The 26,565-nt window shown below is 38.9% G+C and overlaps 1 protein-coding gene across 7 annotated transcripts in view; it reads left to right on the forward strand.

Annotated features, from left to right (window-relative positions):
• Nucleotides 1-20,495, forward strand: part of CCDC150 (coiled-coil domain containing 150) — a 91,597-nt gene extending 71,102 nt beyond the window's left edge. For 6 of the 7 annotated variants that reach the window (XM_027563395.1, XM_027563411.1, XM_027563420.1 and 3 more), the window contains 11 exons: nt 2,694-2,822; nt 3,858-4,027; nt 5,546-5,639; nt 6,429-6,598; nt 7,939-8,065; nt 12,268-12,462; nt 12,901-12,969; nt 13,060-13,221; nt 13,955-14,041; nt 19,484-19,603; nt 19,890-20,495. In XM_027563395.1, the coding sequence (XP_027419196.1) occupies nt 2,694-2,822; nt 3,858-4,027; nt 5,546-5,639; nt 6,429-6,598; nt 7,939-8,065; nt 12,268-12,462; nt 12,901-12,969; nt 13,060-13,221; nt 13,955-14,041; nt 19,484-19,603; nt 19,890-20,003 (1,437 nt within the window). In that variant the 3' untranslated portion in view covers nt 20,004-20,495. Of the gene's footprint in view, nt 1-758; nt 818-2,693; nt 2,823-3,857; nt 4,028-5,545; nt 5,640-6,428; nt 6,599-7,938; nt 8,066-12,267; nt 12,463-12,900; nt 12,970-13,059; nt 13,222-13,954; nt 14,042-19,483; nt 19,604-19,889 lie in introns of those variants that run through there. The other variant, XM_027563447.1, reaches the window with a different exon arrangement.
• Nucleotides 20,496-26,565: the final 6,070 nt, after the last annotated feature.

Raw genomic sequence — 26,565 nt, forward strand, 5'->3', positions numbered from 1 at the left:
TTCTTCGCATCAGGTGGCCAAAGTATTGGAGTAGCAGCTTCAGCATCAGTCCTTCCAATGAATATTCAGGACTGATTTCCTTTAGGATGGACTGGTTGGATGTCCTTGCAATCCAAGGGACTCTCAAGAGTCTCCTCCAACACCACAGTTCAAAAGCATCAATTTTTTGGCACTCAGCTTTCTTTATAGTTCATCTCTCACATCCATACATGACTTCTGGAAAAGCTATAGCTTTGACTAGACGGACCTTTGTTGGCAAAGTAATGTCTCTGCTTTTTAATATGCTATCTAAGTTGGTCATAACTTTTCTTTCAAGGAGCAGCATTTTTTAATTTCATGGCTGTGCTACCAGAGTCCAGTGCTACCAAAGAGCTATACGACCTTGTAGCTCAGATGGTAAAGAATCTGCCTACAGTGCAAGAGACCTTGGTTGTATCCCTGGGTCAGTAAGATACTCGGGAGAAGGGAATGGCAACCCACTCCAGTATTCTTGCCTGAAGAATCCCATGAAAAGAGGAGCCTGCCAGGCTACAGTCCATGGGATCACAAAAAGTCAGATACGACTGAGTGACTAACACTACCCAGATGTCATTGGATCATTTTTTCAAGAGGGTAGCTGGAAATGAATCTAGCAAGTAACCAGAACCTGTGCCATCAGTGTCAGGCATGAGTGAAATTGCAGTTTGCCCTCTGTCTCCTCTTGCTGATGATCCTGCAACTCTTAACCATCTCCCACCTCCACTCCCTCTTCCAATCAGTTCTCACCTGGTGCCAGTCAGCCCTGTATGCCAGTTGTTGTACCGCTGTACTTTTCAAGGTACTGTACTTTAAGGTTAAAAGTATTTTTTGTTTGCTTGTTTTTTATGTATTGTCTGAAAAGTATTATAAACTTATTAAAGTACAGTACTACATAGCTGGTTGTGTTAGTTGGGTACCTAGACTAACAGTTAGACTTAAGAACAAATTTGAACTTATGAGCACGTTCTTAGAACAGAACTCATTTATATGTAGGGGATTTACTGTACATAAAATACTTCATTTATATAAAATTCTAGGAAATAAAAATGACAGAAAATAGGTCAGTGGAGGCCTTGGGTGGACATGTAGGAACAGGGAGAGAGAGAACGGGTTGATTACTAAAAGGCATAGGGGAAGTTTGGAGATAATGGAAATTGTTCATTATTGTGATGATTTTAAGAGTTTATACATATTTCAAAATTGTACATGTTAAATGTACACAGCTTACTGTTTGTCAGCTATATCCCAGTATGGCTGCTTTTAAAAATGCTAATTTTTGTATAAGTAATTATTTTAAAGTATTTAAAATGACATTCTTGAAATGAGAAAAACAGTAAAGATGATAACAAGTTAGTGGTTGCCAAGGAACATGGAATGGATTTGGGGAGGACATGAACAAAAGACAGTACAGGAGAGCTCTTCGTGGCAGTGGAGCAGTTCTGCGTCTTGCCTGTGGTGGTGGTCACCAGAATACGTGCGTGCCATCAGATTACACAGTTATATGCATGTGTGCATACACAGAGGAATGCAGGTTAAAGAATGGCGAAAACTGCAACTTTTGTAGTCCTGTTAATCTGATTAACAATCATGTAAGATTGTGAAGATGTAAAGATGTCATTATTAGAAGCAGGGTGAAGAGTGCATGGGGACTGTCAGTAATTTTGTAACATCCTGTGAGTCTATAATTATTTTAAGATAAAATCTTTTTTTTTTTTTTTTTAAAGAGTAGTATTTAAGATAGTATGATGATCTGAAATTACTGTATAGATACACTGAAAGTGTTTCAGGGATATAAAATTGTAATACTTTTAATTAGGATTAGAACACTATTTAGAACACTTTTATAACTATTTTCTTGACACTATTTGATACTTATTCATCTGCTTTTATTATGTATTTTGTTAATTTACATCATATTTTCAAATTCTGTGATAACCAGTTTTCTCCCCCAGTTTTCATCTTACCATCAGAGGTTTTTTTTGTGTTTTTTTTTTTAGTATTTTAAAGCTTTTATTGGTATGTATATAGTTTATTTATAGTGTTATGTTAGTTTCTGGTGTACAGCAAAGTGAATCAGTTATACATATATCCACTCTTTTCCCATTAGGTCATTACAGAGTATTGAGAAGAGTTCCTTGTGCCATATAATAGCCATCATAATCACAGTCTTATCTCCCATGTCCCTCATTCCAGGCTTTTCATATTGACATATATATTAGAGATTTGCACATGTTTATTAAATATTTTTTTCCTTTGTAGTTTTAAGGGGAAAAACAGCTACTAGAGCTAGTTTTTTTTTTTTTTTGCAATTATAGATAAGCATATTTAATTAAATAAGCATATTTAATTTAACATTTTAAGTTTGGCTTCTAAATTGCTGTGTCTTATTCTAACCAGAGCTTCCCTTATGGCTCAGATGGTAAAGAATCCACCTGCAATACAGTAGGTCTGAGTTTAATCCCTGGGTTGGGAAGATCCCCTAGAGAAGGAAATAGCTACCCACTCTAGTATTCTAGCCTGGAGAATCCCCATGGACACAGAAGCCTGGCAGGCTAACAGTCGGTGGGGTCGTAAAGAGTCAGACAAGACTGAGAGACTAAGCACAGGACATTCTAACTGCTGACTGATCATGCTTTGAGAAAGTCATTTATTATCGTTTCTTTCTTTCTGCTAAGGTGAAATCCCTTCTTGAAAAGAATGAAGAGGAGCTTTCACAAGCAGTGAAGGGTCGTGATGCAGCCCTGAAAGAGAGTCAGAAGTTGAAAGGGGACCTTGAAACTCTGGAGGACAGAGAGAACAAGAAGGTAAGACATCAACCCCTTTGTGAACTGTGTAACTGACATGAAGCGCTTCTAAAATTTTTATGAGCCATATTCTTTCATTTCTTGTTACCTTTAGTTTAAAAAAAAACAGAGGATTGATCAGATGAGAATTTTCTTTTACAAAAGATAAATTTAGAAAAACTTTAAAATACTTCCCTTAAAAATAGATGATTTAACTCACAGTGTGTTTTTTTTTTTCTTTCTTAATCAAAAGTCTATTTTTTTTGTTGAAACACATCTGACCTTGGTAATAATAACCACCTACTTATGTCTTATTAATGTGATAGAACATTGTTATGATTCTATGTTAAATTACCAAATGCTTTCTGCTTAACAGTGTATGTTCTCGGTGGGAGGAGAGGTCACATCCCAGACTCCTTCCCCTCTGAAGAGGGCTGTGACTTACACCATTCTTCCGTGGCTCCCACTCTCCCTTATGTTCTTTTTTCCCTCAGATAATTCTGATGGGCTTCGGAGGTGTTATCATCTTCTGAGCCCATGGTAAGATTAGCTGAGCAGGGCCTGTATGGGCCACCCTGGGACTACCTCGAGACCCAAGAAGTTGTCGGTCCTTATGTCTCTAGTTAATACTGATGTGTGTGCTAGGATATGATAATAGTCAGGAAGCACTGCAGAGTTTTTCATTGGAGCCATAGGATCTGGGGTTTAGTTTTCTTTTTCTCAAAGTCAGAATAACTTAATAAAATAAAAATAAAATATACTTTAAAGCAATTATCCTCCAATTAAAACATAGTAGAAGCATACCTCACACCTATCTGTGGGAAATTTCTGTGGAATTGTAAATGAATTTAAGAACAATTTTATATTCTCTTGTTTATTTAAATAAAACTGCTTTGATTACAAAAGAAAAAATATATATTTATATATACACACACACTTATTCCTCTTAGCATTGTACCAGACCTGGTTTCGATACTCTTCTAGCAGTCACAGGACTCCGCAGCAGAAGAATAACTAGACCGGATCAAAATATTGTCTTATTTCGTCTTCTGTTAGGTAGGAAACTTTCAGCGACAACTGGCAGAAGCCAAAGAAGACAACTGCAAAGTGACGATCATGTTGGAGAATGTGTTGGCTTCTCACAGTAAGATGCAAGGTGCTCTGGAAAAAGTGCAAATAGAGCTTGGCCGGAGGGATTCAGAGATCGCAGGCCTCAAGAAAGAAAGGTACCAGAGATTATTTTTGTCTTTGTACTTGTATTTTTCTGCTGTGTTGTAGTAAGGAACAGTGTGTGATCAAGAAACAGTCACTTTATGTTACTTCCTTTGTGAAAAAAGTAGTAAAATGGTATTTAATTTTATTTTATTTTTAAACTTTACATAATTGTATTAGTTTTGCCAAATATCAAAATGAATCCACCACAGGTATACATGTGTTCCCCATCCTGAACCCTCCTCCCTCCTCCCTCCCCATACCATCCCTCTGGGTTGTCCCAGTGCACTGTCCCCAAGCATCCAGTATCGTGCATCAAACCTGGACTGGTGACTCGTTTGATACATGATATTTTACATGTTTCAATGCCATTCTCCCAAATCTTCCCACCCTCTCCCTCTCCCACAGAGTCCATAAGGCTGTTCTATACATCAGTGTCTCTTTTGCTGTCTCATACACAGGGTTATTGTTACCATCTTTCTAAATTCCATATATATGCGTTAGTATACTGTATTGGTGTTTTTCCTTCTGGCTTACTTCACTCTGTATAATAAGCTCCAGTTTCGTCCACCTCATTAGAACTGATTCAAATGTATTTAAAGAATTAGCAAATTTGGGAGAATCTGGAATTATAAAAATGATATCCAAAAATTCACAGATTTTGTAGTGGTGTAAATGAATATGTATTCCAGCAATTCATGTGATACATGCTGTCTTATCCTTGCTGTTTTCTACACCATTTAAATCTGCCCTTGGGTCTACAGAATAGTAATTGTCAGATTATTAAAGCCAGGCATCTACTTCATTTTGAATTAATTATCCATTTATTAGTATACTATTTAATTATTTTAGAGGAATCATTGTGAGAACTGCTTTCAGCTATAAGAAAACTCCTTTGAATGTTTCAAAAATTATATGCATATTTCCAGTTTAGGTTAATGAACAAATGGTTTGAGTTTAATAAGGCCTGTAAGTATAATGTATTACTGGTACATATTGCCTCTGTGTTATGGGAGAATTAATGACTTTTATATTCTTCATCATGCTAATTTTTTTTTTTTTATGTTATGAATCAGTGTTACCTCTGAACTTAAAGAAATCAAGGGGATGGTATTAAAAAACAGTTTACTGTTCACAGTACAATTCTAGGTAAAAAGCAGAAATCTCAAGAGTAAGCCAGTCCATCTAGAGGTGATACATTTTTGTGCCAGTGATATATATAGAGAGAGAGTATAAAATTACCAGCTTTTAACTTAGTCATTAACATGTCCTGATAGTTTGATATACCAAGAAGAATTGAATCATAGAGATGGGACAAATTTTCAATCCCCAGGAGAATTAGTCTCTTACTCTGATGCTGAGGCTGCAGATTTATCACCTGCCAGCTCTCATATTCTGCGCATCTGTAGCCCATAACCTAATGCCATTTCAGCTTCCTGGAAGAGTGCCCTGTATATCCCAGTGGTATCATTTCTAGATGGTTCTTTCCATTTCTAGAAAGTGGTCACTTTCTCTGTGCTCTCTATCTTTAGGGCTCTGAATCAACAGCGGGTACAGAAGCTGGAAGCAGAAGTAGACCAGTGGCAGGCCAGAATGCTTGTCGTCGATGCCCAGCACAACAGTGAGGTAGAAGCCAGGTTTTTATAGATGATAATGTTAGTGTTTTTTTTTTATTTTATTGGGATATCAGTGTTTTGGAAAAATGGAGTAAAATAATCAGGTAAATTTCCTTCCCATTCAAGTCTGAGTTTTGAACAGTACATATTCCCAAATGGGAAACTGGTCTATAATCTTGCAGTGAGTCATTTAGCAAACCAGGACCATAATTGTGCCTAATTCTTTTTGTCTTATATGGTCTACATTCTTTTCATATATTAATGCATAAGGGATTGCAAATGTTAAAGGGCTTAGAAAATAACGTAGCTTCAGTTAGAAGTAGGGTAGTCCTACTAAATAAGGAAATACATGCGTTCATAGGTGTATACGTATATAAATATGTATCTACACATATGCACACATGTAAAATACACAGGGATATTTCATATGAATAAGCTTTTTCTAGAGAAATATACAAGGAGCAGTTGCCAATTCTTATCTCTGTAGGCAATGAGGTTAAAGAATCAAAAAGGGGAATTTAACTAATTTAAAATTTTAGAAATTAGGATAAATAAGTTGGCTCTGTTTTCAAAAACTCTCTAGTGACCAGTGGAGCATACCCTTCCCATCACCTTCTAAGAGTCTGCTAAGCACTGTCTGTAATAAGTTCTCACATACATATCCCAGGCATCTGGAGTCTTTGTTTCTGGTTCCAAATAATTATTGTCTCAAAGTTTAAAGTGGGAATATTACAGTGTTATGTACTTCTAGTATCTTTTACAGTGGAACAACTAGATTAAAAACAATCTTCTCTTTCAGATGGAACCTCTACAAAAAGCTCTAGATGTAGCTAGAGAAGACAACAGGAAACTGGCTATGAGCCTGGAGCAAGCTCTCCAGACAAATAATCACCTACAAACAAAGCTTGATCATGTTCAAGAGAAATTGGAAAGCAAAGAACTTGAGCGACAGAATTTGGAAACCTTTAAGTAAGAGCAGTATAGTCACGGTGAAATTAGGGAAGAGCCTCTGGGAGAGTAAGTCTGGCTCATTCATATAAACCAGTTAAAGCTTTTTCCCTACTTTGAGCTGGTCCTCCTGCAGAACCACGTGAAGGTGACAGGCGTAGCTAAACAGCAGAGGATGCTGGCTGGGATATGCTCCTCTTCAGCTCTTCCCTCATCTGGTGTTGATCTTCTGTACATGATCAGATCAGATCAGTCGCTCAGTCGTGTCCGACTCTTTGCGACTCCATGAATCACAGCACACCAGGCCTCCCTGTCCATCACCAACTCCTGGAGTTCACTGAGACTCACGTCCATCGAGTCAGTGATGCCATCCAGCCATCTCATCCTCTGTCGTCCCCTTCTCCTCCTGCCCCCAATCCCTTCCAGCATCAGGGTCTTTTCCAATGAATCAACTCTTCGCATCAGGTGGCCAGAGTACTGGAGTTTCAGCTTCAGCATCATTCCTTCCAGAGAAATCCCAGGGCTGATCTCCTTCAGAATGGACTGGTTGGATCTCCTTGCAGTCCAAGGGACTCTCAAGAGTCTTCTCCAACACCACAGTTCAAAAGCATCAATTCTTTGGCTCTCAGCCTTCTTCACAGTCCAACTCTCACATCCATACATGACCACAGGAAATTTTAAACCAATTCAGGAGGGACACATACACATTTTTGCCAAACCTTTTCTATCAGAAGCTTATGTGTCCTTTAAAGGCATGATTTGGAAAAGGAACAACAGAAGCCTGGATGGAAATAACCCCTCCAGGAGTGGGATAATTCCATTTAAGCAGATGCTCGACCATTAATTGTTTTCCATTTTGCCCTGAGATTAGTTAGCTCAAGTGCTTCTAATTCAAGTCAAGCCACTGGAGTTTTTTTCTTAAACTTTATCTAGGCAAATATGATTTAGATATTAATAACATCCCATGAAAATTTATACCCAAAGGAAATATATTATGCCCATTTATCTTTATTCCTTTCAGGTAGTGAACATATTGATATTGCAGAGCGTATTTATATAAGCTAAAGCTAAGAGAGTATTTTTCATGTTTGTAATCTGTACAAATTGTATATTCTGGTGAAATGCTGCTGGCTCTGGACTATTCAGTATTGGTTAAAACAAGAATATGTGTTTTCACTCTTAAAGGTGGATCTCTTTATATTAATGACTTTGTTTTTTAAGGCCGTAGGTAAATGCTTATTTTTCTTTCTGTTAATGAGTTACAGATCAGTGATTTTACATGGTGACTGATCTGCTCAGTTATAAATCATACCACCTAAGAGGTTTTCTAAAGGTGATTTAACATCTCTCTTCCAAAACAGAGAACGGATGAGTGAAGAATCCAAAATAGAAGCAGAATTGCATGCTGAACGCATAGATGCTCTAAGAAAGCAGTTTCAAATTGAGAGAGAAACTGCCAAGAAAGCAGCACAGCGGGAAGTAACTGAGGTATGGAGGCACGTGACAAAAGACACATAACGTCCGTCTCCAGATGGTTGCTAGCTAGAGGATTCCTGAGAATGGCTGCAGTTGCTCTTTAGCTCTTCTAATTCTCCTTTCACCAGCAAGTGAGATGCAGCTCTAAGCTGTTTGATATACAGTTATCTGCCCAGTGAAGGAATGCCTTGATCATAGTCTTCCCCTTGGAGAATAGTAACTTGAGTGGTAAAGAGAAAGGAGGAGACTGCCATCTGTTAGACAGATAGCAAGTCACCTATCTCCTCAGTCCACTTCACTAGCATCCATCACGCACCTACCTTCTCCTGAGAGGCATATTTAAAAACAGTAGAAGACGTGGTCTGTACTAAATGACCCCTTATTTGTCACCTCCCCTCTTACATGAGACAAGTAAGGAAGACGTCAGAAGACTCTCTGACATTTAGAAGCTATGTACAATTTTAAATGAATGCAGAGTAAGGGAAAGTTTGTTTTACGCTGGCTGGGTGATAGGAAGAAAAGGGAAGCTTGACCACAGTACAGGACTGAGACTGGCAGAGTTTTCAGGGGTAGGACACGCTATGTAGCAGGGTAAGCAAATGAAAAATGAACAGGATATGTGAGCAAAGGAAAAGCATTTGCCTGTCTTGATTAAAGCAGAGACTAGGAAATTTCTGAGAAAGAAGGGCTAATAGAGGAAACCAGCTGGTAGATGGTCTTAACTACCAGAATATTGGCTGGAAACTGTTAGGTAAAAGTAAAGCACTGTAGGTTTCTGAGAAGGATGTAAGCACAGTTTTAAGTAGGTTAGTCTGTTGGCAGTGGAAAGTAAATAATAATGAAGATAAACCGGAAACATGGAGGCTAATGGGAACTATAGCAGTTACTTCGGGCTTCAGATTAAAGAAAAGCGGTTCTGTTGAAAGTAGAGAATAAATTTAAAAAGCTATTTTTAATAGAAAAATCAAACATACACAAAATGTATCATAAGCAAAGGGGAGGGAGTAATTAAAATAATTCCAAGACTTAGCTGGAGTGGCTGGTCTGTATTTTGCCAGATTTAGTGCATTGCTTTGCAGTTTACAAGGAGCAGTCCCAAAAATCAGATTCAACTGTTTATATGGTACTTTGTAAATTGCAAAAGCACTGTATAAATATTATAATAAAAACAATTTCTGTGGGAAACAAAAATGGACACTGAAATTAAAGATACCTTTAATCAGAGATAGTTGTTCAGAATACTTAGTTTAAACCCTTTTAACAGGAATCAGTGAAGATCGTGAACTTGTGCAGGAGACCAAAGAACAGTAGTATTAGTGCTGTCTTGAGCAGTTAGCCACAGAGGTGGCATCAGGGTGCACTGTTTAAGTGCCTCAGCTCTGCCTCTTAAAAGCAATGTGGTAATTTACTATCTGCGCAGACGACTGAACTTTTGAGTCTGTTTCCTTGATCATAAAATGGAACTTCTGAATGTTTCCTTGATCATAAAATGGAAATCATCACAACTACTTTCCAAGGTGGTTTAGAGGATTAAATTGGAAAATATATGAAAAGTAATTACTAAGATCATGGCATCTGGTCCAATCACTTCATGGGAAATAGATGGGGAAACAGTGGAAACAGTGTCAGACTTTATTTTTTGGGCTCCAGAATCACTGTAGATGGTGATTGCAGCCATGAAATTAAAAGACGCTTACTCCTTGGAAGGAAAGTTATGACCAGCCTAGATAGCATATTGAAAAGCAGAGACATTACTTTGCCAACAAAGGTCCATCTAGTCAAGGCTATGGTTTTTCCAGTGGTCATGTATGGATGTGAGAGTTGGACTGTGAAGAAAGCTGAGTGCTGACGAATTGATGCTTTTGAACTGTGGTGTTGGAGAAGACTCTTGAGAGTCCCTTGGACTGCAAGGAGATCCAACCAGTCCATTCTGAAGGAGATCAGCCCTGGGTCTTCTTTGGAAGGAATGATGCTAAAGCTGAAACTCAGTACTTTGGCCACCTGATGCGAAGAGTTGACTCATTGGAAGAGACTCTGACGCTGGGAGGGATTGGGGGCAGGAGGAGAAGGGGACGACAGAGGATGAGATGGCTGGATGGCATCACTGACTCGATGGACTTGAGTCTCAGTGAACTCTGGGAGTTGGTGATGGACAGGGAGGCCTGGTGTGCTGCGATTCATAGGGTCGCAAAGAGTCAGACACGACTGAGCGACTGAACTGAACATAAGTGCAAAGTAAGTGATAATTTTTAAGGCTTACCCAGTTTTGACAATGCTGTGATTGAGATAATGGTGGAATGTCTAACAGAAATTTGGTTGGGTAATAAAAGACAACACTGTAGTGTGAATTTAGGAGCTGAAGGAATGAGCTAGTATAAAGAGAAAAAGTAACATTATTTTGGTTCTTTCTTTGACATGTTAAACACTTCCCAGCCATAGAGAATACCACCTTCCTATCTTCTCCCTTCTCAGCTGTCTCTTCCTAAAAATCAAGTGGTACTTTTTAGGTGCTTCTTCCTAAAAATTCAAGGATCCAAGAGGAGGAGAGGAACTCTGTAAAATGATTTAAGTAATGTTAAAAGATAAATTGAGGCAAAGTAAAATTAAGAGTTTATTTGAACAAAAATCCTTTTGAATTGGACATTATGCCATTGATTGCAGTAGAAGGCACTCTGAGGAGTTGTACAAAATGGAAGACTCTTATAGGCAGAAGGGAGCAGGAACAAGAGAGTTAAACTAGGGAAAAAAGTAGATGGGTTATGGCAAACTTACTTCCTTTAGTGGATGGCAGGTGTCTACCAGACAGATTACCCAACTAATGCTGATCAGATGATTCCTGATTGACTGGTTTGAGAGTCCATTTCTGGGAGAGCCAAAACTAATTAAGTTTGGTGACAGTAGGGCTTAGCATAGGTCATTTTGTTTTGGGCCTGTTGTATTGTTTTTTTAATTAATAATCACTGTTATTTTACCACTAGACAAGTTTCCTAAAATTTCTAAAAGCAGTAAGTACAAATTATTATGTAAAATAAATAAGCTATAAGGGTATATTATACAGCACATGGAATATAGCTGGAGTATAATCTAAAAAAATTATAACGAGTATAATCTATATTTTAATCACTCATATACCTAAAAATATTATAAATCAACTATACCTCAATAGAAAAGCAATAATATAAAAATATATTCCAATTAAAAATAAATGCATATACCAACGGTCAGTAGCTGATAGGTATTTACATGTGTGCTTAGTCACTCAGTCATGTGTGACTCTTTGCTACCCCAGGGACTACAGCCCACCAGGCTCCTCTGTCCATAGAGATTCTCCAGGCAAGAATACTAGAGTGGGTTGCCATGCCCTCCTCCAGGGGATCTTCCCAATCCAGGGATCCAACCCAGGTCTCCAGTACTGCAGGCAGATTCTTTACCATCTGAGCCACCAGGGAAACCCAAGAATACTGGAGTGGGTAGCCTATCCCTTCTCCAGGGAATCTTCCAGACCCAGGGATCTTCCTGACCCAGGAATCAAACCAGGATCCTCTTGCATTGCAGGCAGATTCTTTAGCAGCTGAGCTACCAAGGAAGTCCATTACATAAACTACCATATAATTTATTTTCACTTCTCCAAACATGACATCACAAGTGACAGAGATGAGCTTAATCTTAAAAAAAAAAAGCTTTAAGGCATGGTAATGATCACTGAGCAATTAGTGTGTGTCAGGCTCTATATTCTTTTTCTACCTTGTTTTACTGTTACATGACTCCTATGAGGTAGCCTATTCACACAGTTCTCCAGTGATGCACCCAAGGCTTAAGGATGTTATCTGAAATTACTTGACTAGTGACTGAAGTTGAGATTTAAGGGGAACACATGTATGCCTGTGGCGGATTCATTTTGATATTTGGCAAAACTAATACAATTATGTAAAGTTTAAAAATAAAATAAAATTAAAAAAAAAAAAAACAACAACAACAAAAATAAAGTGTCTGATACAAAAGCCATGCTCTTAATATATGATGAACATATATTTATATTGTTTATGTGTTCTAAGAAAGATCGTGTTTTTTAGTGTTAAATCACTAGCCTTACTTAAACCTCCTTTTTAAAAGAATAGTCCAGGGAGAACAAAATATAGAGACACAGCTAAACATAACCTTCTCTTACTGAATGGAAGGTTAAAATGTTCTCATTTTCCCTTTGTGTCCCACAGATGAAGAAAGCCCTTGATGAAGCCAACTTCAGATCAGTGGAAGTGTCCCGGACCAACCGAGAGCTGCGGCAGAAACTTACAGAGCTGGAAAAGCTACTGAACAGCAGCAAGGAGAAAATAAAGAATCAAAGGGCCCAAATTAAGCTCCACTTGTCCGCCAAGGCGAATAACGCTCAGAACGTAGAGAGGATGAAGGTTGTCTGAGAAACCCTGTCTCCCCTGACCTCCTAGTATCGATGAGGACCCAGGCAGGCAGTGGTGTTGGAGGAAGATGGTCTAGAGCTCTAACACTCCCCTGTGATCTCTGGGAATTATAGCTATACCTGGGATGTGGGCAGACTGCCTTGAAGGGGATGGGTACTCTCTTTTTTTCCAGCAAAGATACTGCTGTGTGAATGTTTGGCTGCTCATTAGCTGCCAGTGTCCCATCCTGGCTCCTAGCTGTCTCTCCTGCAGTGATTGTATAGGACTTGGCTCTGTTGGGGTCAGTGGGCTGGATGGAAGAAGAACCCAGCAAGAACTGATAACTGGGTCTCATGTGGGATTCTTTCTGTCATCCTCCTATAGGCAAAAAAAAGCAAGCCTGTTTTTCCACTGATTATCTTTCTATGTTATTTCCACATTTACTTTCAGCAAATAGAAACAGAATTGAGGCAAATGGAGCTAATTAAGGATCAGTATCAGAAAAAAAACTACGAACAGGTAGATGATGTCCACACACTGTTTACCATTCGTGTAAAATCCCAAACTTGGGCAGGTTCGTCAACCGTCTTCCCTCTTTGTGCCCTACAGTCACTGAGTATCCAGAAATTTGTATCTGAAATGACTAACCTGCAGAAGGAGATGCAGCTGTTGGCTAGGAGCCAGTATGACACCTCAGCACGGAATAAACAGCAAGAGCTGCACCTTGAGGCCGAGCGGAAGCTGAGGCAGGAGCTGGAGAATCGGTGCCAGGTGAAAAGGCTTCCTAGGATTCCTCTCAGAGATGAGCAGCAAGTGCCATGTGCTGAGCCCAGCATTAGGGCATATTGCTTTTTTAGGCTCTAGAGAAGAAAACAGATTTCCAAGTTGTTCATCTTAGCTAAGACCTTAGAATCATATCTAGGAAGAAGCCTGTAGCTTTGAATATGGCACCTCATTGTCATTTTCAATGTAAAACAAACAAACAAACTCATTTTTAAAGAAAAGCTAAGGCTCACATATGCAAAGTACTAGTTACTGAGTAAGACTTCTGAATTTCATAGTCTTTCAGGAACTTTAGACTCCTTGATTCTTCCCACAGCTCAGATCTATCTGTCTGTTGCCATTACAGGACTTTTGCCTGCTCCAACCTAATGAAAAGCATGTTTTATTCCTGAAAAGGGACTTAAGGAGAGCATCAAGCTCTTGCCTGCCAACAGAGATTGTCTGCTACAAATACTATTCCCTCAGTTCTAGAAAGAAATGTTAATCACCTTTCCTCAGGAGAATCAGTAAATCAATATCTGTCATCATGTACAAATGTGTATACAGTCAGTTAAACTGAAAACAAATTTTTAGCTTGTAGTCTGGTAGTACCTGGAATTAGAAAGTATCTCATCATACTTTCATAATTTGGTTTGTCTTGTAATTTATTACAATATTGAAGGTTTTTCTCCCATATATGGCACATTGGGAGTTTGTAAAAATCTTTGTATCACATGTTCAGGAATTGGAAGAAACTATCAGACACCTAAAGAAATGTAAAGAGGCGACAGAGAATAAGCTGAAAGAAGCCAGTGTGGAATCAGAGCAGGTGAGCCAGATACATGAACGACCCTGAAACACAAAAGTCTCTATAAAATCCTCCATTAACACGGTTCTCAGAGTGCAAAAGGCAAGAACCAGTACCTTACTCACTATCGCCCCTAACATGTTATAAAGAGCAAATAGTTTTAGATTAAGATTCTGTGTCTTGATGAGATCATAGAATACTGAAATACTGATATTAACTTGATAGTCCAAGTCCCTACCACTAGATATAAGGGAAGACCAGCATGTGTTTGAATTTTAGTGATTATTGTTTGACACGAAAGCAGACCTATTACTTTGCCAACAAAGGTCTGTCTAGTCTAGGCTATGGTTTTTCCAGTAGTCATGTATGGATGTGAAAGTTGGACTCTGAAGAAAGCTGAGTGTCAAAGAGTTTATGCTTTTGAACTGTGGTGTTGGAGAAGACTCTTGAGAGTCCCTTGGACTGCAAGATCCAACCAGTCCATCCTAAAGGAGACTAGTCCTGGGTGTTCTTTGGAAGGAATGATGCTAAAGCTGAAATTCCAAAACTTTGGCCACCTGATGCGAAGAGTTGACTCATTAGAAAAGACCCTGATGCTGGGAGGGATTGGGGGCAGGAGGAGAAGGGGACGACAGAGGATGAGATGGCTGGATGGCATCACCGACTCGATGCACATGAGTTTGGTTGAATTCTGGGAGTTGGTGATGGACAGGGAGGCCTCAGTTCAGTTCAGTTCAGTTGCTCAGTCGTGTCCGACTCTTTGCGACCCCATGAATCATAGCACGCCAGGCCTCCCTGTCCATCACCAAGTCCCGGAGTACACTCAGACTCAGGTCCATCAAGTCAGTGATGCCATCCATCCATCTCATCCTCTGTCGTCCCCTTCTCCTCCTGCCCCCAATCCCTCCCAGCATCAGAGTCTTTTCCAATGAGTCAACTCTTCGCATGAGGTGGCCAAAGTACTGGAGTTTCAGCTTTAGCATCATTCTTTCCAAAGAAATCCCAGGGCTGATCTCCTTCAGAATGGACTGGTTGGATCTCCTTGCAGTCCAAGGGACTCTCAAGAGTCTTCTCCAACACCACAGTTCAAAAGCATCAATTCTTCGGCGCTCAGCCTTCTGCACAGTCCAATTCTCACATCCATACATGACCACAGGAAAAACCATAGCCTTGACTAGATGGACCTTTGTTGGCAAAGTAATGTCTCTGCTTTTGAATATGCTATCTAGGTTGGTCATAACTTTCCTTCCAAGGAGTAAGCATCTTTTAATTTCATGGCTGCAATCACCATCTGCCGTGATTTTGGAGCCCCAAAAAATAAAGTCTGACACTGTTTCCACTGTTTCCCCATCTATTTGCCATGAAGTGATGGGACCAGATGCCATGATCTTCGTTTTCTGAATGTTGAGCTTTAAGCCAACTTTTTCACTCTCCACTTTCACTTTCATCAAGAGGCTTTTGAGTTCCTCTTCACTTTCTGCCATAAGGGTGATGTCATCTGCCTATCTGAGGTCACTGATATTTCTCCTGGCAATCTTGATTCCAGCTTGTGCTTCTTCCAGTCCAGCGTTTCTCATGATGTACTCTGCATATAAGTTAACTAAGCAGGGTGACAATATACAGCCTTGACGTACTCCTTTTCCTATTTCGAACCAGTCTGTTGTTCCATGGCCAGTTCTAACTATTGCTTCCTGACCTGCATATAGGTTTCTCAAGAGGCAGGTCAGGTGGTCTGGTATTCCCATCTCTTTCCGAATTTTCCACAGTTGATTGTGATCCACACAGTCAAAGGCTTTGGCATAGTCAATAAAGCAGAAATAGATGTTTTTCTGGAACTCTTTTGCTTTTTGCACGATCCAGCGGATGTTGGCAATTTGATCTCTGGTTCCTCTGCCTTTTCTAAAACCAGCTTGAACATCTAGAAGTTCACGGTTCACATATTGCTGAAGCCTGGCTTGGAGAATTTTGAGCCATTACTTTACTAGCGTGTGAGATGAGTGCAATTGTGCGGTAGTTTGAGCATTCTTTGGCATTGCCTTTCTTTGAGAATGGAATGAAAACTGATCTTTTCCAGTCCTGTGGCCACTGCTGAGTTTTCCAAATTTGCTCTCATATTGAGTGCGGCACTTTGACAGCATCATCTTTCAGGATTTGAAATAGCTCAACTGGAATTCCATCACCTCCACTAGCTTTGTTCATAGTGATGCTTTCTAAGGCCTACTTGGCTTCACATTCCAGGATGTCTGGCTCTAGGTGAGTGATCACAACATTGTAATTATCTTGGTCGTGAAGATCTTTTTTGTACAGTTCTTCTGTGTATTCTTGCCACTTCTTCTTAATATCTTCTGCTTCTGTTAGGTCCATACCATTTCTGTCCTTTATCGAGCCCATCTTTGCATGAAATGTTCCCTTGGTATCTCTAATTTTCTTGAAGAGATCTCTAGTCTTTCCCATTCTGTTGTTTTCCTCTATTTCTTTGCATTGATCACTGAGGAAGGCTTTCTTATCTCTCCTTGCTGTTCTTTGGAACTCTGCATTCAGATGTTTATATCTTTCCTTTTCTCCTTTGCTTTTTGCTTCTCTTCTTTTCACAGCTATTTGTAAGGCCTCCTCAGACAGCCATTTTTCTTTTCTGCATTTTTTTCCATGGGGATGTTCTTGATCCCTGTCTCCTGTACAATGTCACGAACCTCCGTCCATAGTTCATCAGGCACTCTATCTATCAGATCTAGGCCCTTAAATCTGGCGTGCTGCGATTCATGGGGTCGCAGAGTCGGACATGACTGAACTGAACTGAACTGAATAAAAGTAGAAACACTTTACCACCAATAACTAGAAATACAAAGTAGACCTTATTAATTTGTGAATTTGATTTCTCTTAAATAGGCCTTTTTGATGAAGGTATTAACATTGTGTTAATTTCTGCAATGTAGCAGAGTGCTTCGGTTATACATATATTCTTTTTCATTGTGATTTATCACAGGATACTGACTTCAGTTCTCTGTGCTGTACAGTAGGACCCTGTTGTCTATCCATCCTATGTATACTAGTTTGTATCTGCTAATCCCAAACTCTGAATCCTTCCCTCCCCGACTTCCTTCCCCCTTGGTAACCACAAATTTGTTCTCTATGTCTGTGTGTCTGTTTCATAGATATGTTCATTTCTGTCGTATTTTAGATTCCATATATAAGTGCTGTCATATGGTGTTTTTCCTTTCTGACTTACTTCGCTTGGTCTGATAATCTCTAGGTCCATCTGTGTTGCTGCCAGTGGCATTATTTCATTCTTTCTTACGGATGAGTAATACTCCATTGTGTATATGTACCATGTCTTCTTTATCTCTTGGGCTATCGATGGACATTTGGGTTGTTTCCGTGTCTTGGCTCTCGTCATAGTGCTGCTGTGACCATCGGGGTGCATGTATCATTTGGAATTATAGTTTTGTCCAGGAGTGTGCCCAGGAGTAGATTGCTGGATCGTGTGGTAACTCTGACTTTGTCAGGAACCTGCATACTGTTTCCGTTGTGGCTGCGCCAGTGTGCGTTCCCATGAGCAGTGTAAGTGGGTCCCTTTTCTCCACACCCTCACCAGGATTTGTTATTTATAGACTTTTTAATGATGGCCATTCTGACCAATGTGACGTAGCATCTTCTTGTAGTTTTGATTTGCATTTCTCTAATAATTAGCAATATTGTGCATCTTTTCATGTGCCTACTGGCCATCTGTATGTCTTCTTTATAGAAATGTCTATTTACAAAACAAAAACCCACTTTTCAGCTGGGTATTTTGTTGTTGATTTATAGGAGCTATTTGTAAAATCCTACATTTTTTAGAACTGGAAAAGATCTTCGAAATTATTAGTCTACTACGACCACCCCTCATTATCCAGATAAGGGAAGAGATTCTTTGGCTAAAGGTAGCACAGTGACATTGCTGCCAGCTTGTCCCTTTTGTAGCCATTAAATTACATGACAGTATGACTTTCAGAATGGTATATTAAACGGCTTATGGACTCCTGTTGTGAGTTTGCCAACTGTGACACTTACTAGCCTAAGTAAAGTACGCTTACATTGTTTAACTCATCAGTTACCACATCTGTAATAGGAAGTTGTTACCTACCACTGGTACTCTGATAGATGGCTCGGAGTAAGTTTGAATATACATTAGCTCCCTTCTCATTCACCATACAAGAGGAGATATAATGTATGATGCCATTACAAGTATCATGCCCTCCACTTCGGATAGAGTGCCGGAGAAAAGTAGAGTTTCGTTTGGGTGGGAGAGGTGTCTGCCATCAGGATGCACAGACTGGAAAACACTTAGCTTTGTGGCTTTCTAAGAATTACTGACAAGGGGAGCTCTGTTTTCTTATCTCACACTTCTACCCACACTGTGCCCTGGTTAATAGGAGACATGTACATAATAGCACAGATTTGAGGACCTGTTACATGGCTCTGCTAGGTGATGGAGATTAGAGGGTGAACAAGCCAGATGAAGCCTCTGCTCTCAAATTTGCCTTCTCAAGCAAGAGAGAAATATTCTACTCTCTGAGAACTGAGTCAAAACATGAAAATGCTGTCCATGAAACATAAATAATCAAGAGAGGGAAGTTAGTCATTTTACTTTTTATTCTAGAGGATATGTTGTAGAGCCATTTTGAAGCAGCCTTTATATAAAAGCCTGTTGGCTCCATGTTCAAAATATTAGAATATCCCAAATACTTAGTGGAGTGCCAGGCATATATAGGCAGTCAGATATTTGTCAAGTAAATGAAACTAATTCCAGATCATCTTCAAAGGCAGACTATTAGAGGGACTGTTTTCAAGTCTGACAAAGATAATTTGGAAGTTTGTGCTTAGGGGCTAAAGTATAAAATATTTTGATAAAGGAAATAAAGAGTACAATTTACACTAAGCTACTCCAGTGTTCATGCTGATTTATTCTATTACTTTCATAAAACAGCAGAAAAAAATCTAGTCTTTATAGTTTAGTGAATCTGGAGAAGTATTTAGTCTTAGAGAACAGAACTCACATTCCGAATGTGGTTCACACCACCACGTTAATTTTCAGTGCCATCTGACACTTTCATGCCTACCTTAACTTGAGTCCTCTCTCACCTCACTTCACATCCAGAAAATATTAACAATATTTTATTAATGCAGGGCTGCATGCATTCTTTAACTCCACATTCAAAAATTATTCTCTCATCTATAGGAGGATGTGTACATGCAGATAGGTTGCAAAGACCATGCAGTCAGAATGTGAGTCTTTAATATCTAGGTAAAAAGTCTCTCAAACTGGCTATAGTAAGAAAACTTTCACACTAATGTGAAACCCACTTGCTAATTGTGGGGGGGAAATAAAGCTTTTACATTATACAGTGTAAAAAGAGTCAAACTAGCACACAAAAAAACTTACAACTGTTTCTTTATTGTAATTTTTAATAACATTTGCACATTCAGATAACAGCTAACCTGGAAGAAGCTCACCGCTGGTTTAAGTGCAGATTTGACGGTCTACAACTCGAGCTGACCAAAAACCGGTTGCAGAGGCTTCCCCGGGAAGACAGGTGGCGGGAAGAGGTAGAATATTTAACTGTCTTAAGCAATTCTGAATTTGTTCCTTCTCAGATTTCTAATTACACAAGTTCTCTCTTCATCCAGCTACTCGCTCCACTAATTTGTAGATTTCTTTACTGCTTAGAAAACCAGTGAACTGAATTTCTTTCTTAAAAGTTCTACTTCTCTCATGCTGTCTAGATTAGAACCACCTATATTTATGAAAAAAAAAAAATCTTCATAAAGACAAAACAGGTCCTCAGCTCTGCAGTTGTTTTGAACAGTTTGGGGTGTGTGTTCTTTCCAACAGGACCAAGATAAAAGGCACAACAGCATGTCAAACCAGTCTGCTCTGCATCGATGGGAGAATAAACGGAATAGACTTGTGCCCAAGAAGTGCCACTCTGAACAAGAGAGAAAGTGATGTCCTTGACAGAGCAGCTTCTTCAACTTAGAACAGCTTCATCACCCTGCTTGCCTGAGTCCAGCAACTAGGGCTGGCCTGTTTCAACAGTCATCAGAACATGAAGTCTTTGATGTGGGCTGAGGATTTTGGACCTAAAACATAAAAGTTTATCCTTTTATGAATTCTTCGATATCAATTCAGAACCATCCCATCTTTTTTGTCCCTTTCCCTATTTTCCACCCAATAAATTTATATTCATGTGTTTTATGATAGGAGATGTTGTTGCATGATACTTGGCTGTTTTTCCTAAGTAAATTTCATCAAAAAGCATTTAATGAGGTATGGATGGTATACTTTCAGTGAAATGTTCTAGTCTAACATCTAGTAGATAATCCCTGGAAATACAGTAACCTGGAAAAAGGTAAAAACTTTCCCACTGTCTAGTAAACATATATTTTTCTATGCGAGGTAATTACTAGCACACCTTTAATAAAACTGTGTTTATTTTTATATAAGATATCTCAGAGATTGTATTTGCAGCTTCCTTCGACATTTACAGAGTTACTGAATTCTGCTCCATGAGATTATGCCAAGCTCTCTCACCATACAGTAAGCAATAAATTCAGCTTTACCTTTTCGTTTCAGATAGAGTAGTGGATTAATTAATCCAGACCTAAAATATGTAACTAGCTGGCATAATGCCTCGCTTTATTGATGTTCGAGTAATGATAGCTGCTGGTAATAAAATAAGAAATCATAATAAATCAAGTGACCAATTATGAAACTGGAGAGAATATCAAATATAAAACTCAGAGGTTGATGAGCCTACCACTCCATAGCTAATATAAAAAAACGCAGCTGAATTTACTCCTGGATTTGTTTTACTGTGGTAGGGAAGAGCTATGTTGGTCAAACAGAGTCCTCCCTGATCAGAGCCAGCCTCTGATCTTATATAGGATTTTAAGGAGGCATGGAGTTCAAGCACTGGAAGACTTTCAGAAGCTTAAATGGGTTGATATCGTCTGTAGAAGTGTAGTTACTTGGGTAAGACCATTGTTGATTAACTGATATTCAGAGGCAAGTTTATTGGAGTGTGTCCATTTCTGTATCTGACCCTCAAGTTGTCAAACTCCTCTGGTGTTTATCTCTTTGGATTCTATAAGTATGGGTCTTCCCTGGTGGCTCAGATGGAATCTGAGAATCTGCCTGCAATGCAGGAGACCCAGGTTCGATCCCTGAGTTGGGAAGATCCCTTGGAGAAGGGAATGGCTACCCACTCCATTATTCTTGCCAGAAGAATTCCATGGACAAAGGATCCTGGCAGGCCACAAGTCCATGGGGTCACAAAGAGTCAAACACTAGTCAATTTGACAGTACTGGGGAGTCAGAATCTTAAAACAGCCTGGGAGCCCCACAGAAAAATTAACCTTGGTCCTGGGATGGCACTGAAAACCATGGTCCTGAATTCTGTATAGGAAAAAGTCCCGATTACTGCACAAGAATGATCAGCCTTAATGGGTTGTAAATACATTGTCCCTGAGTGTTATGATTACTTGCCAAGAATACTAACATCCTCATCCAGAACAAGAGAGAAGAATTAGATTGGTGATCATTTCTAGTCAGGCTTATAGTTAAAACTGCCTATTTAGTGTGATGATTTTGTTAAAGTATTTCTGTAATATTTTTAAAGTGCTTCTGTAGTACCTGAAGAGTGTCTATTGTACATACGACCTTCTATTATGACCCTCTACTTTCATGTGAAATAACCAAAAACCAGACAAAAATATGACACTGATTTTTAAGATGCCAAACATCATGCAACAAAGCCCTGTGATCCTTTGAGAGAAAAGGAACAAGTGAAGTGAGCTCTTCTGTTACCTCAGCTTATAGCCTAGAAGGTGAAATGAGGGTGGGTCCCTGAGTTAAAGAATGAGAACTCAGAGTCCAGGGAAGACACTGCCTGCCAGGGTTCCAGGACAGAGTATGAGATAGGAGAGAGCTGCAAGAGGGGAATCTCAGAGATGTCCTAAAGGCCCCCTTTGAGTATTCAACTGACTACTGGTCAGCACATGCCTGAGAGAGAATCTGTGTAAGGCTGGAGACAGGGCCACCCAAAAGGGCTATAAGTGACAATGCCCAGCACACACACACACAGTACTGGTTCCCACCAGACAGAATCAGACATCTTATGGTTTACAAGCTTTGGGTAGCATCTACAACAGGGTCTTGCCTCAGTAGTAGAGACTAGTGAGCCCTAGAGTCAACAGTGCTGTGCTCCTAACAACACCATGACCCCAAATGACCCACATCCAAGTAGCTGCATTTCAAAACAGAGCTTAAGAAAATTTAGAATACAAAAATATACACATCAAGCTAAAATCATGACTTCTGGCATCCAAAATTATCAGACATACAAAGAAGCAGGAAAATAGGACCCATAAGGTGAAAATCAAATTGACCCCAAACTAATACAAACTACTTCAGTATTCTTGCCTTGAGAACCCCATGAGCAGTATGAAAAGGTCAGAAGATAGCCAATATGCTACTGAGAAGAGTGGAGAAATAGCTCCAGAAGGAATGAAGAGGCTGAGCCAAAGTGGAAACTGCCCAGTGTTGCAAATGTGTCTGGTGGTGAAAGTCTGATGCAGTAAAGAACAATATTGCATAGGAACCTGGAATGTTAGGTCCATGAATGGTCAATTGGAAGTGGTCAAACAGGAGATGGCAAGAGGGAACATTGATATTTTAGGAATCAGTGGACTGAGATGGACTCTAATTGTTCTGAAGCAAGGAGACTAAGCCATGGCTACTGCTGATTTTAGAGACAGGCAATGCCATGTTGTTAACACCCCCAAGAGCCCAGCCTAACCTTTCCATGTTAAACCTTTCCATGTTACTATGAAAAGAGAACTATGAAAATCCAGTAAGAGTTCATCTGAACTCTGTAATGAACTTTAGCCTATGAAGTCTTTTACCCTTGGGTATTCTGTGACCATAGCCAAAAGAAACTTGGCAATTTTTTGGTTAGCTTTATTGACCTGAGTTCAATCCCTGAGTTGGGAAGATCCCCTGGAGCAGGGAATGGCTATCCATACCAGTATTCTTGCCTGAGGAATTCCACGGACCGAGGAGCCTGGCAAGCTACAGTCCATGGGGTTGCAGAGTTGGACACTACTGAGCGACTCTCACTGAGGTATAACTGACAAGTTGTAAGAAATTTAAAATACACATTGCAATAACTTGATAAACACTGATTGTTCTCATCTAATTAACACATCCATCACCTCATACCTTTAAAAAATATCTGGTGACAGCATTTAATCTCTGCTCCATTAGTAAATTTTAGTTATATAATACCCTATTATCAACCACAATCATCATGGTACACATTATTCATCTTATAACTGAAAGTTTGTACCCTTTTCCCAACTGCACCCTATTTTCCCCTACCTCCCAAAACCTGGAAATCACTTTTTCTAATCCCTGTTTCTGTGAGTTTGAACTTTTGGATTCCACGTGTTAAGTATCTTTGGTAATTTCTTGAGTCATTTCTTTAGTGTAGATATTCTAATGTCACATCAACTATGATCGTACTGCAGTATATTTTCTCTGGAAGTAGATCCTGCCCGTTAAATATATAGGTGTCACAAAGAATAAAATAATATTTCTCCAAGAGTGATCCCAAAATATCAGATGTGAGTGGAGACTTAGAATTGTTATAAATTCCCATTTTCAAGAGTGGCTCCAGTAGACCAAATTAAGTTTATTTCTTCTCAAGCTTCTGTAATAACATTTTCAAATTCATCATCTTTTATCATGTCAGTCATTTTTACATTAAGACAAAATTCCTCTCTCACTCTCACTGCAAGTTAATTTGCTGTTCTTTTTGCTTTTTACATAACTTCAACACTTTGGTCTGAAGATCTGATGTTCCAAAGTGATGGAATTGTGAAGTGAAAGTGTTAGTCACTTAGTTGTGTCTGACTCTTTGTGACCCCATGGACTGTAGCCCCCAAGGCTCCTTTGTCCATGGAATTCTCCAAACAGGAAAACTGGAGTGGGTGGCCATTCCCTTCTCCAGGAGATCTTCCCGACCCTAGGATCGAAGCTGGGTCTCCTGCACTGCAGGCAGATTCTTTACCATCTGAGTCACCATTAAGTGTAGATAACACTAATACCTAAGAACGTTATATTATTCCACTTGGGAACCTAGAGGAAAGACGAGGAACTGTTGCGGAGATTCATGTCTCCCTCAGAACAGCCATGATTAGGCAGATTTTGGATTGTCTTTCAGGTTCTTAGCTAGTATTGGACAACTGTTATTTCAGTGCCCCTTTCTTTCACTTGTACTGTCTCCTGATTTCTTTATGTATAGGCTTCCAATTCTTAACAAAATTTTTGGTCTAGTTTTTACTCAGGGGTCAATTTTATCTAGAGACCTTGTTTACTTTACCTTGTTTACTTACTTTGTTTACTTTCTAATGCTCTCTAAAAACATCTGATCACATATTTTCTAAAAATAGTTTCACATTAATTTTTTTCTTACTATAACAAATTCCCTAGTTTATATTTGAGCCTATATTTCAGCCTATTAAAAAAGGGAATACAAAACCTCCTTTACTTCTGCCATGGGGCCTACCCCAAAATACTTCTGAAAATTCTCAACTGCACACAACTGGGATAGATCACATCCTGGGGCATAAATCTAGCCTTGGTAAATTTTAAAAAATTGAAATCATTCCAAGCATCTTTTCTGACCACAATGCAGTAAGATTAGATGTCAATTACAGGCAAAAAAAAAAAAAAAACTATTAAAAATTCCAATATGTGGAGGCTAAATAACACACTTCTGAATGACCAATAAATCAAAAAATCAAAATATGCATAGAAATGAATGAAAATGGAAACACAACCCAAAACCTATGGGACACTGTAAAAGCAGTGCTAAGGGGAATGTTCATAACAATACAGGCTTACCTCAAGAAACAAGAAAGAAGTGAAATAAATAACCTAACTCTACACCTAAAGCAACTAGAAAAGGAAGAAATGAAGAACCCCAGGATTAATAGAAGGAAAGAAATCTTAAAAATTAGGGCAGAAATAAATGCAAAAGAAACAAAAGAGACCATAGCAAAACTCAACAAAGCTAAAAGCTGGTTCTTTGAGAAGATAAAATTAACAAACCATTAGCCAGACTCATCAGGAAACAAAGGGAGAAGAATCAAATCCACAAAATTAGAAATGAAAATGGAGAAATTACAACAGACAGTACAGAAATACAAAGGATCATAAGAGACTACTATCAGCAATTATATGCCAATAAAATGGACAACTTGGAAGAAATGGACAAATTCTTAGAAAAGTGTAACTTTCTAAAACTGAACCAGGAAAAAATAGAAAATCTTAACAGACCCATCATAAGCATGGAAATCGAACTGTAATCAGAAATCTTCCAGCAAACAAAAGCCCAGGACCAGACGGCTTCACAGCTGAATTCTACCAAAAATTTAGAGAAGAGCTAACAGGTGTTAGCTCCTACTCAAACTCTTCCAGAAAATTGCAGAGGAAGGTAAACTTCCAAACTCATTCTACGAGGCCACCATCACCCTAATACCAAAACCAAACAAAGATGCCACAAAAATAGAAAACAGGCCAATATCACTGATGAACATAGATGCAAAAATCCTTAACAAAATTCTAGCAAACAGAATCCAACAACATATTAAAAAGATCATACATCATGACCAACTGGGCTTTATCCCAGGGATGCAAGGACTCTTTAATATCTGCAAATCAATCAATATAATATATCACATTAACAAATTGAAAGTTAAAAACCATATGATTATCTCAATAGATGCAGAGAAAGCCTTTGACAAAATTCAACATCCATTTATGAAAAAAACCCTCCAGAAAGCAAGAAGAGAAGGAACATACCTCAACATAATAAAAGCTATATATGACAAACCCACAGCAAACATTATCCTCAGTGGTGAAAAATTGAAAGCATTTCCCCTAAAGTCAGGAACAAGATGAGAGTGCCCACTCTCACCACTACTATTCAACATAGTTTTGGAAGTTTTAGCCACAGCAATCAGAGAAGAAAAAGAAATAAAAGGAATCCAGATTGGAAAAGAAGAAGTAAAACTCGCATTGTTTGCAGATGACATGATCCTCTACATAGAAAACCCTAAAGACTCCACCAGAAAATTATTAGAGCTAATCAATGAATACAGTAAAGTTGCAGGATGTAAAATCAACAAACAGAAATCCCTTGCATTGCTATACACTAACAATGAGAAAACAGAGAAATTAAGGAAACAATTCCATTCACCATTGCAATGAAAAGAATAAAATACTTAGGAATATATCTACCTAAAGAAACAAAAGACCTACATATAGAAAACTAGAAAACACTGATGAAAGAAGTCAAAGAGGACACAAATAGATGGAAAAATATACCATGTTCATGGATTGGAAGAATCAATATAGTGAAAATGAGTATACTTCCCAAAGCAATCTATAAATTCAATGCAATCCCTATCAAGCTACCAACGGTATTTTTCACAGAACTAGAACA

The sequence above is a fragment of the Bos indicus x Bos taurus genome, chromosome 2 (genome assembly GCF_003369695.1).
Source record: "Bos indicus x Bos taurus breed Angus x Brahman F1 hybrid chromosome 2, Bos_hybrid_MaternalHap_v2.0, whole genome shotgun sequence".
NCBI classification, from domain to species: domain Eukaryota; kingdom Metazoa; phylum Chordata; class Mammalia; order Artiodactyla; family Bovidae; genus Bos; species Bos indicus x Bos taurus.